General features: G+C 41.9%; 1 protein-coding gene across 1 annotated transcript in view; it reads left to right on the top strand.

The window, feature by feature from the left end:
- Positions 1 to 19,643, top strand: part of Hsd17b4 (hydroxysteroid 17-beta dehydrogenase 4) — an 81,836-nt gene that overhangs the window by 13,120 nt on the left and 49,073 nt on the right. Inside the window, exons 3-8 of the mRNA XM_036204869.1 lie at positions 3,521 to 3,628; positions 5,962 to 6,021; positions 8,639 to 8,660; positions 8,760 to 8,806; positions 10,715 to 10,799; positions 12,389 to 12,576. Coding sequence (XP_036060762.1) covers positions 3,521 to 3,628; positions 5,962 to 6,021; positions 8,639 to 8,660; positions 8,760 to 8,806; positions 10,715 to 10,799; positions 12,389 to 12,576 — 510 coding nt within the window. The remainder of the gene's footprint in view (positions 1 to 3,520; positions 3,629 to 5,961; positions 6,022 to 8,638; positions 8,661 to 8,759; positions 8,807 to 10,714; positions 10,800 to 12,388; positions 12,577 to 19,643) is intronic.

Below are 19,643 nucleotides of genomic sequence, written 5' to 3' on the forward strand. Positions count from 1 at the left end.
TCCCTCAGCCATTCAGCCCTTGAACAGTGTGTTTCTAGTCCTGTAATTGAGACCTGGTGATTGAGTGAATTTGTTAGTTTAGTCCTCTAATGTAGAGACCTGTTGAGTATCTGTACTTTTAACGATGTGTCCCTTTTCTCTGCATTAACTAACCTTTCATGTTTAATGTGTCTGGTTGCACTTTCTGATTTCTCCACTGGGGGGCAGTGTTTCACTACTTAAATGCTATATTTGTCTTGGAAGTTCTTGTGCTATTTTATTTTATTTTTATTTTTTTAAAGGAGAAAAGGGAAGTAATGTAATTATATTTTAATTAAAAATGTAAAATTAATTAAAAAGAGTCATCAAAACTCTCGCTTGTCTCAAAATTTTGATTATTTTTAACTAGTTGTTTTCTGACATTTGAATAATTGCATGGAAATGAGCAATTAATAGAATTCAGATTTTGAAGAATAATCTCCCTTTCCATGTCTTGAGGGTAATGTAAACATGTTTATTATTTTTGTCTTTACAGAGAGTTTTCATTTTCAGCAAGGCTGGTAATATTACTAGATTAGGAAAACATCCCTGTCTAAATTTAGGAAAACTCATTTCTTTAAAAAAGAAAAGGACTGATACTCATTTCCTGTGGCTGTTTTTAGTGTGGCTAGGTGTTGGCTTTCTCTCTGTCTTCCCTTTATCTCCTTAGTCATCCCACTTCAATCAAAAGGGATATTTTTCTCCAGAAAAAAAAAAAAAAACTCCACTCATCAATATTGAAAAACTTAATTGTAGTATGTAACCTCTCACCATTGGTAATTAGTAATTTATTAGGTTTATGGTCAAAATCATGTGGTATCCCTGCAAAAATGAGCCATTCACAATACAGCCTTCACCCCAAATACTTTTCTTCCCTCTACCAACATAACATTGTTATTGATTATTTGGAATTTCATATCATGCACTCTGATCACGCTCATTTCCCAGTCCTTCCCGGTCTGCCCCCTCTCCTTGTGACCTCCCTTCCTAAGAGGTGCACACCTTTAATCCCAGCACTAGGGAGGCAGAGGCAGGCGGATCTCTGTAAGTTCGAGGCCAGCCTAGTCTCCAAAGCGAGTTCCAGGAAAGGCGCAAAGCTACACAGAGAAACCCTGTCTCGAAAAACCAAAAAGAAAAAAAAAGTTCAATTTGTTGCCCATATACTCACTGGAGCATGGTCAAAACTCCCAGGGGCCAGCCCCTTAAAGAAAACTGAGAGGTTGGGGATTTAGCTCAGTGGTAGAGTGCTTGCCTAGCAAACGCAAGGCTCTGGGTTCGATCCTTAGCTCCAAAAAAAGAGCCCGGTGTCACTGAGGTGACATCTTCTGGGAAGTGTGTCCTCAGAGTCAGCACACTGAAGCTACATTCCAGAGGTGGCAAAGGTTGTGTCTCGGGGTTGGGGACTTAGCTCAGTGGTAGAGCGCTTGCCTAGCAAGCGCAAGGCCCTGGGTTCGGTCCTCAGCTCCAGAAAACAAAACAAAACAAAAAACCAAGTGCTTCCCATCCCACCCCTGCCAGGAGCCATCAACTCCAAATATTTTTCTTCAATCCTGTTTTTCTAAGTTACTTGGCATTGGTCTGCAAGTTTCATTAGTGCTGGCATGGTTTTTTTTTTTTTTTTGAATTTCTGGGCAGTTGAATTTGTCATCTGTCCCTAGTACTCAACTACTTGGCTGTGATAAGTACTCTATACTAAAATCTTCCCTTATTCACCTTCAGTGAGTCAGAAACTCTGAGGGCGAGCACTGTTCTCATGCCTTATGTGTCCCACTGTAGATGTTCTCTGAGTACAGTCAGTCCGTAATCGATGGCAGTAATTGTATAATATTGAGTGTATGGAGATTTTGTGTGTTTTCTTGCGACTAGTGACTGAAAGAAAACACATTAGCTTGGTATATAATTTGTGATCTCTTTTAATAGGTATTTTCCTGAATTCTAGATAATAACATTGTGTTTTAGGAAAATTTACAAGTGTTCTATGCTTAGTGGTTTAAAAATCATATGTATGTGCACACATACATTAAATAATGTTTTTTTTTTTTGACATGGGGAAGATACTTTATAGAGTGTGTTTACTATCTTTAAAAGCTTTATTGTAGTAAGAAGATAATGTGATTGCTAACCTATGTTTTAAGTTTACAGTACACTGTTATTATAGGCACTATGTGTCATAATAAGTCTGTGTAACTGTTTATCCTGCATAATTAAAACTTTAGGCCTATTAAATTCCCCCAGATCCAACTTCTCCCGGTTCCGGAACCATCTGTCTAGTCTATGAATCTAGCAATCTGACTATTCCAAAAGCCACATATAAGGGGAACTATTCAGCGTTTGTCATTTTCTGGTTGTCGTACTTCGCCAAGCAGGACATCAGCGTTTACCCTCCTGTCCATTTGCCCCCGTGGATGCTGGGTTGCTCCCGTCCCTCCTGTCCATTTGCCCCCGTGGATGCTGGGTGACTCCCGTCCCTCCTGTCCATTTGCCCCCGTGGATGCTGGGTGACTCCCGTCCCTCCTGTCCATTTGCCCCCGTGGATGCTGGGTTGCTCCCGTCCCTCCTGTCCATTTGCCCCCGTGGATGCTGGGTTGCTCCCATCCCTCTTGTCCATTTGCCCCCATGGATGCTGGTGACTTCCGTCCCTCTTGTCCATTTGCCCCTGTGGATGCTGGGTTGCTCCTGTCCCTCCTGTCCATTTGCCCCCGTGGATGCTGGGTTGCTCCCGTCCCTCCTGTCCATTTGCCCCCGTGGGTGCTGGGTTGCTCCCGTCCCTCAGCTGCTGTGAAGGGTGCTGCAGTGCTGGGAGCTTCTATTGCTCTTCTCCTGACTTTAGCTCTGTTGGCTGAGTGCTTTCAAATGGATGGTTGTAGTTTTCATTTTGTTCGCTCCTTTTACTTGCACGCATTCGTGGGGTTCAGTGTGCTGTTTTCACAGGCGCGAACAGCATGCGTCAGTCCTAGCTAGTCTCCTCTCTTCTTCCACACTTGCTTCCACCTCCCTTCTCTCTCCCCAATCAGCAGGTCATTTTTAGGCCCACTTCTTTGTTTATGCGTTTGAAGGTTTCCAGAAACCTCTGCATTGTTTTCTCGAATATTTACTCTTGAGGCGATTTTTCACATCCTTACCCCACCCATCCTCCTCTTTATGTTTCTTTTTCAAAATGGGGTGTCATATCCCTTTCCATTCCAAAAGAGGAAAAGCATAGTGAAAATAAAACATTCATGATCTGAGCCTGGGTTTAAGTATTTTTGCCATTTGCATCTGTGTTGGAAACTTTGTTTTCTTGGTGCTGGAGATGAATCTGGGGCTCGCACACGTGAGGTAAGCATTTCGCAGCAGAGCTAGGCCCCAGCCGAGAGGCCTGTTTGGATAACACATGTTTAGGTATATTTAGTAAGATTTACGATAATGTAGCTGGGAAGTGGGCAGACCAGTAATCTGGACTTCATATCTAACGTATTTGGAAGATGTGAAAAATGAACTATTTGCTTGTTTTGCCTTGCAGTGAACGACTTAGGAGGAGACTTCAAGGGAGTTGGTAAAGGCTCCTCAGCTGCTGACAAAGTTGTCGAAGAGATAAGAAGGCGAGGCGGGAAAGCAGTGGCCAATTATGGTATGTGACAGGTATAGACCATTGACTTTCCTTCTGCTCATGGAAACCGCCCTCACTAGTCATCGCTGAGACATAACGTAGCCTTCCACTGGAACGCTGAAACTAGATCTTACCGGTATCTACCGAGCCTTTTGAGAACAGGCTTTATATCACATGTGAGACATTTCTAAACTTTTGATGTAAGTAATTTCACAAACTCTTCTGATACTTAAATTGTTGTGTTCTTAACAGGGTTGCTTAAACTAAAGATCTTACATCTCTCCACAGCATCATCTTTAATTCTTCTTAGCACTCTTAAAAGAGTCTCACAGTGTCCTGTGCTAAGTGGCGAAGGGCCCTTTGCTGTATCAGCTGCCATGTTCTGTTGTGCTCAAGCTGTTACCACTGAATGTAGCTTTAGCCTTGCAAAAACTCAGGTGTCAAATTAGATAGGAGTATGGCATGGAAAAACCACCTGCAGATACAGCTTTCACATTTTGATGTGTTATTCTAGGGGTAGTGGAGAGGACTTTGTTGACTAGATTTACTTTTCAAGCTTGTGGCTACTGACTTCTCTGCAGCCAGCTTGTAAGTAGCTTGACTGCATTTTGACAGCTTACAGGGCAGGAAGTAGAATTTGATCCATATTCTTTGAGGGAGTAATGAGAAGCTTACTGTCTTTTTTTCCCCCACATTGGTGATTTAGAAAAAAATGTTTCAGCCTTTCCTTTAAACTTTAGAACCTTAAAAACTTGCAAGGGTAAGAACTCAGGCTCCTCCCTTTTGCAGCTCTCATTGACGTGGTCTGTGTCTGTCAATCAAGACTGCAGCCCCTCCAGGTTTTCCAAGTGCTAAGGCTTTGCAGGGAGTTAGAAGCTCAGCAGCCATTGGAAGGGCTGGGTAGGCGAGGCTCAGGAAGCTGCCAGTGACCACAGAGCTGGGGCATTCCTCATAGGCTCCCCTGGATGAGTCCTCAGTCTTACCTGGGAAGTCTGCTTTTGCAGCCGTCTAGACAGTGCACATTGGTGACCAGAACTTCTGAACCCCAAGCTCTGCAGCCTAAAACTTCTTGAGTGCTAACATGGTGTCAGATGTAGAACACTTCACAACTGACCTCACCTAACAGAGTGTAGTCAGTTTTGAACAAGCACAGTAGAAATTATATATGAACTTACCTTCAGGTATGAGTGTAAGGTGAATTCACAGGACATATGAATAAATGTTCTGTGTAGAGTTGGGTTATAGCCCCAGGGTAGATCATTATGCGTAGGAAAATCCTCCAAAATCTGAGAAAAAAAATACTTCTGTTTCCCAGCATTTTGGAAAATGGCTACATATATATAGTCATTTTACATATACATATATATAGTTATACACACACACACACACACACACACACACACACACACACACACACAACAGTATTTTGTTGTATAGTTCAGGTTGGCCTGAGACTTGAGACACTCTTTCCCCAAGCCTACCAAATTCTGTGATTACAGGGGTGTGCTATAGCACCTTACCTCAACCTGTATCTCTTACCAAGGATTGTATAGGTCTCATGGAAGGGAGTGACAATATTTCCTGGGTCCTGTGAAAGAGGCTGACATCATTCCTGGGTCTGATAGAAGAGCTGACATTTCCTGGGTTCTGAGGAGGGCACTGGTGGTATTTCTGCCGTCAGTGGTGATGGAAAGTGACAGCAGGCAGTGCCCTGCCTTCGACCTTACCAGCTGAATATGCAAATCTACAATGTCTGCTTTACTCTTTGTGGTTACTATTTCAAAACTGGGTTTTTATTGATAGTTCATTGCAGTTATATAATAAAATATATACTTTTACAAATTAAATGTGTACCTCCATCTCTCCCAATTTTTCATTTGCCATTAAGGCGAAATACTTGGACAGTTATGTAAGATTAAATATAAATTAAGTCAAACTAAGTATTTGCTGGCTATCCTGGCCATACTTTGGAACATTCAGTAGCCATATATGACTATTGGCTACTATATTGTACAAGGGTGGAAACAGGGCATTTTTGACTTCACAGGAAGTTTAAAAATTTAATTCACATGTAATTACTTCGCACGCCTGCCCTTTTCCATAAGCAGTTTCATTGGACAGTGCTGCTGTGGTTAGTTCTCATTGGCACCTCTTGTCCACCCCAGTCTACCCTTACTTTGCTGGTTAATAAGCTGTCTGGCATAAACACTCCCTTGGTAATAGTAGACTGTGTTGATTGCTGTGTGCCTTCCTTGAGTTTCATTCTGTTTGGTGATAGCATCACTCACGCTCTGAGCCACAGAAAGTGACTTGTGAGGAAATGATTGACGTTTCATCCTCATTGCTCTTCTCAGACTCGGTTGAAGCAGGAGAGAAGCTCGTGAAGACGGCACTGGATGCTTTCGGCAGAATAGGTGATGTTTTCTGGCATTTATGCTTCCTTTTCCCCATTTCTGTTGCGGTGTTAAGAAACTGCTGTGAAAAGCAACTTAAGGGAGGAAGGGATCCATTTTTGACTTTAAGTCGAGGATACAGTCCGTCCTTGTGGGAGTCATGACAGGAGTTCACATACCGCCACCCCAGCAGTCAGCAGCGGGAAGTGGATGGGTGCGTGCTCCTTGCTTGCCTGTGCTCCGTTCGATTTCCCTGTCTTACACAGTTTAGAAAACCCTGCCTAAGCAATGGTGCCACCTCGAGTGGCCCAGGTCTTCACATATCAGTTAGCTTAATTAAGATAGTCCTCCACAGACATGCCTGTAGGTGAACCCAATGTAGACAGTCCTTGAGTGGGACTTTCTTCCGGGTGATGGTAGTTTGGGTTAAGTTGACAATGAAAGCTAACTATTGCATGGCCTTAATGAAGCACTTTCTAGCTTCCTAATGTAATATTTCTGAATTGGCATTTGCTTAGCAAACAAATTTCTCTTGCTAATGAGATTTTTGGGTTTGTTTTATAAGTCAAATATTTTATTTAACTTACTTTATTTCATAATAGATTTGAGGTGATAATCTTAATAACATGTATATATTTAGCTTTTTAAAATTTTTGTGCCTTAAATGATTAAAAAATTTTGTGAGCATAAGCTCTTTGCCCCTTTTAATCGTAATTCAATTAAGTCTTAAATACATTTCTGAGATAAATCAGTATTTTGGCAATAATGGACCTGGCGCATTCTTTTTAATAATTATGTTCATTTAAGTGTTTAATGAACATTTTAAAGGTTTAAATGACTTGCTGTCTTACAAATTTAGAAGAAATATGTATAAGTGTCTTAGTTAGGGTTTCTATTGCTGTGATGGAACACCATGACCAAAAAGTAAGTTGGGGGAGGAAAGGGTTTATTCGGCTTACACTTCCACATCACTGTTCATCATCAAAGGAAGTCAGGACAGGAACTCAAACATGATAGGAACCTGGAGCGGTGCTGCTTATTTGCTTGCTCCTCATGGCTGCTTTCTTATAGAACCCAGGACCACCAGCCCAGGGATGGCACCACCCACAATAGGCTGGGTCCTCCCTCATCAATCATTAATTAAGAAAATGCCTTACAGGCTTTCAGCCAGATTTTTTTTTTTTTTAAATAAAGATTTATTTATCACATATACAGTCTTCTGCCTGCATTCTAGAAGAGGGCACCAGATCTCATTAGAGATTGTTGCGAGCCACCATGTGGTGGCTGGGAATTGACCTCTGGAAGAGCAGGCTGCGCTCTTAACCCCGGCGCCAAATCTCCAGCCCCTATAGCCAGATCTTAGGAGACATTTTCTTAATTGAGGCTCCCTTTTTTCAGATGACTTTAGCTTGTGTCAAGTTGACAGAGAACTACCCAGCACTAAGGCTCTTCAGTTTCGAAATGTTCTCTTGGTCCTTCCTCTCCAGATACTCCGCCTGGTTTAGTCCCACACATTCTTACTAAAATTAATGGATTGCTAGAGGGAAACAAAACTGTTTTCAGTCTGGACACACTGCTTTTTGTCAGTTGAATGTAGCCCTTCCTTGTTGGGTCTGACACACTTCTTCTTCTAGTTTGGTTAGGTTGGCTTGTAAGAGCCGTGGCCATGTGCCGCTGACAGGGACAGAAACCAGAGTGTGATGGCAGGAAGGGGAGAGCCACAGGGTTCAGGGTTCCAGTCGCTGAATCTTTAAAAGCTTTACTTCTTTTCATAGTGAGATCGTGAAGACTTATCAAACAGAGCATTAGTTTCTGACTTTTTTTTCCTGGATTCCTCTTTTTTTTTTTTTTTTGAGACAAGGTCTCAGGTAGTATGGGCTATCCTCAAATTTGCTGTGTAGCCGAGTCTGGCTTTCCTCTCCTGAGCCTCCTGGCCTCACCTCTCACATGACTGGATTGCAGGCCTGAATCCTGGTGCTTACTTCAGTGGCTGGCTGAAGTTTTGACCTGTGCCTGTTGAGGAGCAAGGGGAGAGAGAACTGTTAACTTTCTGATTGGATTTTGAAGTTAAGTCCAAGATGGTATACAGCTGATGCGGAGTCCTCAGAACTCAAGAGGGTGTAGCTAGCTCTCTGAGCTAAAAGGATTTTGGTAGAAGAAAGGATATTTAAGTATTTATGTCTGACAGGAAGATATGGCGTGATGATTATGTTTTTGTAAGTTAGTCATTTTTTTGCTATAGATATAAAATTTTGTTTTGACAGCATTCTTGTTCTATTTAGTTTTCTTGGGGGGGGTTCTATTTTTATTTTTTTAATTTTTTATCATTTTTTATTAAGAAATTCTCTACTCACTCTGCATACCACCCACAGACCCCCTTTCCTCCCTCCTCCCATCCTTCAGCCCTCTCTCCCAAGCCACCCCACATCCGCCAATTCAAGGTCTCTCATGGGGAGTCAGCAGAGCCTGGCACACTGAGCCCAGGCAGGTCCAAGCCCCTTCCCTCTGCACCAGGGATGGATCCTGATTCTTGGGGGGCTTTTAAAACACAGTTTTTAAAACAAATGTGAGTGTAAGCAAGTGCAATTAATATGCTTGCTTTCTTTTATGTAACTTGCCTCTTTTTTTTATATTGTAGATGTTGTGGTCAACAATGCTGGGTAAGTTTTTATTTTCATTTTCAGTAAAGTACACACCATTGTGTTTAGCACTATATTCTTTCCCTTTCACTCTGACCGTACATGTTGTCAATATTCTAGAATCCTGAGGGACCGCTCCTTCTCTAGGATCAGTGATGAAGACTGGGGTAAGCTGTTTTTCATGCTTCTGTGGGATGGAACGATCCATTTTGTCCTTTTAATATTTAATGAGTTTATACAGTTAAGGAAATACCTTGTTTGCTGCTGTTGACATAAATGAATTAGACTATTGGTGATGTTTTATATAGGTAGAAGTATCATATTTTTAAACATTTGTTAAAAAATAGTGAAGTCATTTGCAGAAGTTACTGAAAACAGTTTTGTTGTCTGCAATATTTCTTCTTTTTCTCCCTAGGAAGCTGTCAGTCTTTTTTTTTTTTTTAAACAGTATTAGCTCTTTTTAATAGCTTTTGCCGTGTTTTATCTAGCTGTGTCCCCGACACCCACCCAAGAGTAGAGCAGGATTTAGAAGAGCCCAGGGCATTACAAATTTAAAAACAGCTTTTCAGAAGAGGACAGCACAAAACCTGCATGTACATCTGACGTTTCTAATAAATAGGAAATCTTTTTCATTTCCCTTTCCCGTGTTGCACAGGTTGAGGTTATACAGTGATGAAATCCCATGTGTAGTTAATTTTTCTTCTGTTCCTGTTTGTGGTTGTTCTCCTCAGCCATCACAAGTAAACAAACCGGTGGCTGAGACAGTGGCAGGTGTAGCAGTTGAGCTGGGGTGATCACAGTAGCAGCTGAGCTGGGGTGATCATCACAGTAGCAGTTGAGCTGGGGTGATCACAGCATTGCTAAGAGTTCAGCTTCTGACCCTAGAACTTGGAAGAGGCACAGTATCCTTGTGACCCAAAATTCAGCAGAGGGAAGCTTTTAATTCCCCTCTGTTGGGACCGTTGGGGAAGGAAGCTGAGAAAGAGAGGATTGGCTGGCAAGTGGGTCTTTTCCATCTCGCTGGAGAGATGCCATCCTACCCGGTCCACTGCCCATCATCCCTTTTTCTAGCCTCGGTTTTGCACTTACCTTCCCTTCATCTAATATTTGTATTAAAACCTTTTTTGGGTTCCAAAGTGAAACCAAATAGTTAAGAATGGTCAACATTCATTCTAGAGTTGAGAACACTCAATCTAGAGTTGTTTGAGTGGTCCACCCACTGGATTGATGTCTTTGAAGTAGACTCCCTCTAACTCATTTGAAAATCTTGGCAAAAATAGTATTTTATAAATATTCCCCAATGATGTTTTTTATGTTGAGTACGAGTTATATATGTAAAATTCATGAGTATTGTTTATTTAGATTTTTGCTTTTAATGCATGTATATTAGTTTGTGTGTGTGTGTGTGTATGTGTGTATGCATATACATTTATATGCCAGAGAAAACACTGGGTTATTCTCAGAAATGCCAACTACCTCCTTGGAGATAGGGCTTCTCATTGGTATGGAGCTCATTAATTAGGCTAGACTTGCTGGTTAGGCAGTTCCAGGGACCATCTTCACCTCAGCAGCACTAGGATTACACACATTTACCACCATGTCTAACTTTTCCTCATGGCTTCTCATGCTGATGTGACAAGCACTTTGCCAGCTCAATCCCTGCACATACTTATTTAAGGGGGGGTGGTGGTCAGAATTTGCTGTGGTAGTTTGTGTTGCCTGGGGCACATTCAAACAGAGATGTCTGAATTGTCCCTCTGCACTCTCAGGTTGTATTAACAAGTTTTTAATTTGAGTGGGCATTTATTAAATATAGCATTATGTTGAAATATATGCAAGGATTACAATAATTTTATAAATTATAGGAAAAGCTCATAGGTATGGGTATGAACTGTTGATTGGTAGAGTAGCTGTAACAGAGCAAAAGTGGTTATTTGGGTATGGCAATAGGTGGTTATGAATGCTGGGTATAAAATGAGTATGTTTGTGTAAGTTTGTATAATATGTTTGGATAACTTTACTCTAAGACATAGCTAACTTCACAAACTATGTCATACAAATGATGCCTTTTTTAGATATAATTCAGAGAGTTCATCTGCGAGGCTCCTTCCTGGTGACCCGGGCAGCATGGGAGCACATGAAGAAGCAGAAGTATGGAAGGTAAAGTTCCTTGGAGTCACCAGAGAGACCTGGAGATGTTTGCACCAATTGCTCCTGAACAGTTGTTTGGTGCCAGGGCAAGTGCTCTCACGTGTGCAGGCTTTAAAGTGCCGTTTATTGCACACTCTCTAGATGTGGGTTTTTCTTTCCCACATGCTTTTCACTGTTAATACACTTCCCATGAACCTTTGTCACTTTTGGTGTGTGGCACTATTCTTGGGGAGACAAGGTGTGAAGCAACGTCTATTCATCTCAGATAGGGAACCAACAGCAGAGAGAAGTACAGAAACCAGAGTTCAGCTTGGCAAACAAAACAATGAGTTTTACTGGAGTTAATTACAGGAATGTGGGTGAGGGACCACTAACAGGAGAAATGACTCAAAGACAGCTGCATCCCCAGAATTCCACCTCAGCATGGCTGACAGCTCACAAAAACTGGACACCTAGAGCTCACTGAACAGCCTGCAGGAAGCTCAACAGGTTGGAGTGACTTTCCAGGGGCCTCTGTGGAGTTGAGCCTCTTCTGGACAGCTCACCTTGGCCGAGAGTGTCTTTCAGCAGCTGCCTTTGCTACTTATGTGCCCTTGGGGAGGGAGAAAAGGGTCTAGTGAATCCTGTTGGTTTCAGGGACTTCCTGGAGTCTTTGAGTAGTTTACTTCCTGAGCTTCCTGAGCTACCCAGAAGTGTGGAATGTTTTACCTCCCCTTAGAACTTCCTGTTGTTTCCCTCTGCAATCATTATGTGGCTTGATGAGCTTCCTCCCAAGATGGAAGATTTTCTGTTTTGTAGGGAACTGCACACAACAGTGTTAGAAAGCAGTGCAAGCACCAGAGATTTGTTCTTTAATCAGAATCTTGTTTGGTGTGCCCGGTCACCAGCCAGGCAGAGATGAGTTGCCATTTCTTCTGATGCTAGCCCACCATGAGCTAGACTTTGTGAAATGCTTGGCAACAGGACTCCTGTTTATTCCTGCATGAGTGTAACTTGATGTGGGTCCATTTATTACCATCCACGCAGGTGTCAGGCTCAGCCCTGCAATTCAGGCTTCAGACAGTTATAGAAGCAAATTTTTATTGATGCTACTTTTTTTTTTGAGACTTCTATTTTATCTTGATCTTGACAGTTCTGAAAGTAAATGATGTGACTTATTTTATTTGTTCTAAGTAAAGTGAGGTTGGGTTAGGTTATAAGATGGCATTTAGTATTATCCAGAAACTGAGCGGTCAAGCCATGACCATTGAAAAATTATAACTGTTTGATCTAATATTTCCTGCTAAAATTTTAATTTACATGTTGCTAGTTTATATTTATATATATTCTTGTTTTTGATAGATAATATATAAACATTATTATATTTAAATTCAATTGGCTCTGATCAGATATTCTTTCTATGTACTTAAATCCTATAGTTGAATTTCAAAATGTCTCATTTATATCAACATTATTCTGACTAGTGAGCCACGCCTGTAAGAAGTGAAGGATGGTGTGTAGAGTTGCTTTTACCAGGCACCACAGCATCAGGCTAGAGTTAGGATTTCAGTGTTGGCAGAACATGGGAGAGATGATGCTGAGGGGCTGTTTTCTTTTAGGATCCTTATGACTTCCTCAGCTTCTGGAATATATGGCAACTTTGGCCAGGCAAATTATAGCGCTGCAAAGTTGGGCATTCTGGGCCTCTGCAATACCCTCGCCATCGAAGGCAGCAAGAACAACATTCATTGTAACACCATCGCCCCCAGCGCTGGGTCACGGATGACACAGACCGTGATGCCGGAAGGTGAGTGTGCTTAGAGCCCTGCGCTTCTCTCATGCCGTGTGTGCAGTAAGCTGTGCAAAGGGATTTGGTCTTCTGAATCCTGCAAAGTTCTTTCCCATTTCAAAAGCATTTTGTGTAGTTTATGGCCATTTTTGAAAAATTTAGAGTACAGTGGAAAGGATGAAAAGTGACCGTTGATTTCCTCACAGAAGTAAACTTTCATCCTTTATCTCTGCATACTTAGATGTACACATATATCTCTGTAGACAAGATAATAACACTCTTACTATTTTAGAATAATTATAACACATTCATAATAATAGCTTACTAACATAATAGATAAAATATAATGTGAAATGCATAACATAAATATGAAATGTAACGTACTTTATTTTTAGAGCAGTTTTGCTCTATAGGAAAATTGGGCAGTATGTTCAGTGTTCTCATGTATGTCTCCCTTCATTGTTTCTGTTAATGCCTATGGTGTCTTGTTATAATTGATGAACAATACTGATTTGTCATTGTTAACCCAGGCTTATGGTTGCATTAGGATTCACTTTGTCTTCCATAGATGTAATACATACCCCTATGTGTCTACTTTTACAGCATCATGCAGAACTCACCTGTGCCTCACCTTTTCCTTCCTTTTTCCTTCTGGATGCCTCTGGGGGAGGGGGCATTAAAACTCATGTATTGTTTGGACATGTTCCATGGTATGGGAGTACCACAGTTTGTGATTACTTACATACGAGGGCGTCTTGGTTACTTCTGGGTTTTGTTAATTGTGAATAAAGCTACTGTGCTAGGTGTTTTTATGGTAACTTGACACAGGCTAGAATCATTTGGAAAGACAGAAACCCAGTTGTGAAAATGCCCTTACCATACTGGCTTGTAGGGAACTTCTTGATTAATGATTGATGCTGTTGGGCACATCCTGTAGTGGGTGGTGCCACCCCTGGGCAGGTTGTCTTGGGTGGTGTAACAAAGCAGGTTGAGCAAACCATGAGGAACAAGCCAGTAAGGAGTACTCCTTGGTAGCCTCTGCATCAGTTCCTGCCTCAGGGTTCCTTCTCATTTCATGTGTGTTTTTCTAAAGTCTGCATTCTTCATATGAAGGGTAGCGTGCGATTCTTGCCTTTCTTTGTTACTTTGTGCTTTTGGTGTTCATCTGTCTTGTATTTTCTTTCTTTTATTATTAGAGCCCTTAGCATATTTCCTCCCAGCTTGATAATTCCCAAGTCTCTGCTGTGTTTGAACCCGGCCCTGGCACCTGTTCCTCAACCTGCATTCCTGTTGCCTTTTAGCATGACTCAATTTTTTGTTTAATTCTGAACATGATGCTGTAGGTAATGTGAACTGAGGCAGGTGTTTGTATTGTTAGGAGTTAGGCTGGGCTTATTCTTTGCTTTAGGTGTAGGTATCAAATCCACTTTATTTTTCATTTTTCTGTGCCTTTTTTTTTTTTAGTTTCCAACATCAGTTTATTGTTATTTACAGGTCATCTCTCCACTTCTGCTGTGTGAGCTTTGTTCTGCCTGCTTGTCTGTCTATTTTACATGTTGTCTGCAGTTTTCCCTCCCTCCTCTCCTTCGTCTCCCCTTTACCTTCCCCCACCATCCACTCCCCCTCCATTTCTACTCAGAAGAGGGCAGTCCTCCCATTGATATCGACAAAACATGGCATATCAAGTTGCAGTAAGACTAAGCACCTCCCCATGTATTAAGGCTGGGCAAGGCGACCCAATATGAGGAATAAGGTCTCAAACACTAGTAAAAGAGCCAGAGACAGCCCCTGCTCTCACTGTAGGAGTCCCACAAGAAGACCAAGCTACACAACTGTCACATATCTGCAGAGTGCCTAGGTCAGTCCCATGCAGGCCCCCTGTTGTAGTTAAGTCTCTGTGAGCTCTTATGAGCCCAAGTTAGTTGGTTCTGTGAGTTTTCCTGTAATAGCCTTGATGCCTCTGGTTCCTACAATCCTTCCTCCCTCTCTTTACCATTCCCTGAACTTGGCCTAATGTTTAGCTATGGGTCTTTGCATCTGTTTCCACCAGTTGCTTAATGAAGCCTTTCTGATGACTATTGGGCTGGGTACCAGTCTATGAGTATAGCAGATGTTGTTAGGCATCATTACGTTGCCATTTTTTATTCCTCCAGTCATGTTTTACTTTATCCCAGGTCTCTGGGCCATCCAGCCTCTGGGTCCTGGCACTCCAGGCAGTGTCAGGGGTGGGCTCACTCTCATAGCATGGGTCTCAGACTGGACCAGCCATTGTTGGCCACTCCCCCAATCTCTGTGCCACCCTTATCGCACCAAACCCCATAGGCAGGACAGACTGTGGGTTGAAGCTCATGTGACTGGGTTGGTGTTCCAGTCCCTCCACCGGTAGTCTTGCCTGGTTACAGGAGGTGGCCAGTACAGGCTATGGATCCCCTATTGCTAGGAGTCTTAGCTGGGTCATCCTTATAGATTGCTGGGAGTTTCCCTTACACCAGGTTTCTACCTGACCCGGAAATGACCCCCTTTCAGTCAGCTCTTTCAGTCCTCCCTTCCCCGTCCTGCCCCCCCCCCCCCCCCCCCCCCGCCCACCTGATCCCTCATGTTTCCATCCCCACCTGCCCCCAGTCCACCCGTGCAATCTCTTCTATTTCCCCTTCCCAAGGAGATCTGAGTGTCCCGTTGAGTGCTTCCCCTTCTCTAGCCTCTCTTCTCTGTGGATTGTAGCACGGTTATCCTTTACTTTACAGCTAACTTCCACATAGGAGTGAGTACATACCATATTTGTTTTTTTGGGTCTGGGTTCCCTCACTCAGGATGATTTTTTTTTTTTTCTAGTTTCACCCATTTGCCTTCGAATTTCATGATGTCGTTTTTTTTTAATAGCCAAGTAATACTCCATTGTGTAAATGTACCACATTTTCTTTATCCATTCCTTGGTTGAGGGACATCTAGGTTGTTTCCAGGTTCTAGCTATTATGAATAAAGCTGCTGTGAACATAGGTGAGCAAGTGTCCTTGTGGTATGATTGAGCATCAATTGGGTATATGCCCAAGAGTGGTATAGCTGGGTCTTGAGGTAGATGGATTCTCAAATTTCTGAGAAACCACCCTGTTCATTCCCGAAGTGGCTGTACAAATTTGCATTTCCACCAACAATAGAGGAGTGTTCCTTTTGCTCCACATTGCCTCCAGCATGAGCTGTCTGTCACTTGTGTTTTTGATCTTAGCCATTCTGACAGGTATAAGATGAATCTCAGAGTTGTTTTGATTTGCATTTCTCTTATGGCTAAGGATGCTCAACATTTCTTTAAATGTTAAAACATTTCTCAGCTATTGGAGATTCTTCTGTTGAGAATTCTCTGTTTAGATCTGTACCCCATTTTTAAAATTTGATTATTTGATTTGTTGATGTCTAATTTCTCGAGTTCTTTATATATTTCAGAGATCAGTTCTCTTTCAGATGTGGAGTTGGTGAAGAGCTTTTCCCATCTGTAGGCTTCCATTTTGTCCTATTGACAGTGTCTTTGCCTTACAGAAGCTGTTTAGTTTCATGAGGTTCCATTTATTGATTGTTGATTTTAGTATCTGCACTATTGTTGTTCTGTTCAGGAAGATGCCTCCTATTCCAATGCATCCAAGGCTATTTCCCACTTTCGCTTTTATGAGGTTCAGTGTATCTGGGTTTATGTTGAAGTCTTTGATCCACTTGAACTTGAGTTTTGAGCAATGTGATAGATATGGATCTGTTTGTAATCTTCTATAATGTTGACATCCAGTTATGCCAGCACCATTTGTTGAAGATGCTTTCTTTCTTCCATTGTACAGTTTTGGCTTCTTTGTCAAAAATCAGGTGTCCATAAGTGTGTGGATTTATGTCTGAGTCTTCAGTTTGATTCCATTGATCCCTGTGTCTGTTTTTATGCCAATACCATGTGGTTTTTATTACTACAGCCTTGTGGTAGAGTTTGAAATCTGGGATGGTAATGCCTCCAGAAGTTCCTTTATTGTATAGGATTGTTTTTACCTATCCTGGGTTTTTTTTTTCCCCATATGAAGTTGAGTATTGTTGTTTTGAGGTCTGTAAAGAATTGTGTTGGGATTTTCATGGGGATTGTGTTGAATCTGTAGATTGCTTTTGGTTAAGATGGCCATTTATACTATGTTAATCCTGCCGATCCATGAGCATGAGAGATCCTTCTATTTTCTGATTTCTTCTCCAACTTCTTTCTCCAAAGACCTGAAGTTCTTAGCACATACAGGTCTTTTACTTGCTTGGTTAGAGTTGCACTAAGACCTTTTATATTATTTGTAGTTACTTTGAAGGGTGTTGTCTCCCTGATTTCTTTCTCAGCCTGTTTATCGTTTGTATATAGGAAGTTTTTTTTTTTTTTTTTTTTTAATTTGGTATCCAGCCACTTCACTAAGGATGTTTATCAGCTGTAGAAGTTCCCTGGTAGAATTTTTGGGGTCACTTATGTATACTATGATATCATCTGTAAGTAATGATACTTTGACTTCTTCCTTTCCAATTTGTATCCCTTAGATCTCCTTTTGTTGTCTTATTGCTCTAGCTAGAACTTCAAGTCCTACATTGACTAGATGTGGAGAGAGTGGACAGGACAGCCTTGTCTTGTTCCTGATTTTTGTGGAATCACTTTGCGTTTCTCTCCATTTAATTTGATGTTGGCTGTCGGCTTGCTGTAGATTGCCTTTATTATGTTTAGGTATGTTCCTTGTATCCCGCGTCTCTCCAAGCACTTGTGCTTACCCTGCTGTTCGTTTGGGTTCCTTAGAGACTGTTAAGATAGTGTTTGTGTCATGGAACACTCTGTTTTGTAGTCTGCTGTTGCTACATTAGAGCATTGTTCATATGGCTGTGTGGTATTGGGGAGGAGAAGCATTCTGTACTTTTATGGTTAACTTTCTATTTGTTTAAATGGGCTGGAGTCCTAGTTTGGAACCATCAGAGGTCTCAAGTTCTGATAAGTTATGACTTTGTTTATATTTGGTTATAAGATATTAATGCTTCTATCTGATTTGTTCATTGTGACCCACACTGGTCACTCAAAAGTCTTCAGTCTGTAAGTTTTGTGTATTTCTATGGTTTCTCTTGCTACTGACTTCTTGTATTACCTCACTATGTGTGGGAGCCTGTTTTCAGATTCCTCCTGGCTTTACCCAGCAGGTCCGCATAGAGGATGATTAGGCCTGAGTGCAGGTGTCTGAAATGGTCTGCACTTGGCTGAGCTGGGGGGAGGTCTTTTGATCCACCCCTTGGCAGTTCTATAAATACCCTGGGGCAGAGACAGTCGGGGGCCGTTGGAATAGGTTCCAGGCCCTCTCGTGTCTATCCTTTATTTTCTGTTTATCTCCGCACTATAAATCCTTCTATCTAATATTTCCTGCTGCTCACTCCCAAGAAAACTCTGGGGAGCTGTGGGGTTGGCGCATGCGTGTATATGTGTGGTGTGCATTTGTTTGTGTATGCATGCTTTTACATGTGTGGATGTGGGTGTGCATATGCATGCATGCGTTTTGTGTTTTATGTGCATGTGAAGACCCCGGGTTGATGTTGGGAATCTTCCCTTTTCATCTTATACATTGAAGCACCATCTCTCAATCAAATCAGGAGCTTGCCAGTATAGCTAGTCTTGCTTGCCGGCCTGTTCTGGCATCTCCTGTCACTGCCTTCTGAGGCTAGAATTACAGGCAGGGTGCCACCCCAATTTGGCATTTATGTGGGTTTCTGGGGATCCAAACTTCCATCCTCACAGTTCAGCCCAAGCACATTAAGCCGCTGGGCTGTTTCTCCAGTCCCATGTTCTTTATGGGTTGTCTGTGTTATTAATATGTTCCGCTGGTCTTTGTCTCTTCTGACTACTCTGGAAGCTTACTTTTTCTGTTACCATCATATCTACACTGGTGTTTGTCTAACTTCTGCTTCCTTGGTAAGTTGACATAGGTTGTTTTTTTCCTCAGTGTGTGTCTTTGCCAGTGAAGTCTATTCCAGAGACAACAAAAGAAGCATCTTTTTAAAACCCAGTCAGTGAATCTGCATAATTTAATTGGGAAATTAAAAGTATTTACATTTTGGACCATTGAGAGAGGTTTTCTAATTCCTTTAATTTCATAGTTTTTCTGTTTGCTTGGACTCTTGTTCGTTTCTTCCGACTCACTGTCATGGTTCTCCTCCTCCTTCTTAGCGTTATCAGCATCGCCATCAGGGGTTTGTTGGTCTGTAGAGCTGGGTAGACTCTTGTTAGTTCTGGGTTCCTCTGTTGTTCCTGCCATGCAGTTTCTTTCCTGCATTCTCTTGGTTTCGACTTTCTTCCTTTTCTCTGTTTGGGATTCCTTTAAGTGTCTTTTGTGATAATTGCATCCTTGATGCCTGAGCAACAAAGTAACAGTTTTTCAAGAGAAAAGTAGAGTTGCCTTGGCAAAGATTGGTGAGCAAAACTGCATATAGCATGCAAGTAGATTTTATATCAAAATTTTCTCTGGATCGTGGTGGTACACGCCTTTTATCCCAGCACTCGGGAGGCAGAGGCAGAGGCAGGCAGTCTGTAGCGTGAGTTCCAGGACCGCCAGAGCTACACAGAGAAATTCTGTCTTGAAAAGCCAAACATTTTTTTTTTTTTTTCATTTAAGTATAATTGTATTTGGTTATATCAATTAAAAATTGCACAATCCTTTTAGGTACAGCTATAAGGCATTATAAACAAATAAGGTATTATAGGATATAGTCACATCTTATTTGAGCTTGGAACATCTTAGTACCATAGGCAGGGAAAGTACTTTAAGTTACCAGCTTACTGAGGAGGACCCGGGAGCAGGGAGTTGAGTCTTGTACGTGCAGAGCCGACACTGGAGTCCAGGTCTTCGCTTTCCTTGTGCAGCCCTGTCTGCACTAACATGCTGCTCACAAGAGTGCACTGGGAGAGCATTCTTAGAGGCTTTCCTCTCCTGCACAGCTGCGTGCTCCATCTCAGTTATCATCTGTGCTTTCACTGGCTAAATGCTTGCAGTGTCCTAGATTCTTGTTAAGCAGCACGCTGAGTAAAATGACTTTGAGGGTGAACAGTACTTACG

This window comes from Onychomys torridus, chromosome 13, assembly GCF_903995425.1.
Source record: "Onychomys torridus chromosome 13, mOncTor1.1, whole genome shotgun sequence".
NCBI lineage: Eukaryota > Metazoa > Chordata > Mammalia > Rodentia > Cricetidae > Onychomys > Onychomys torridus.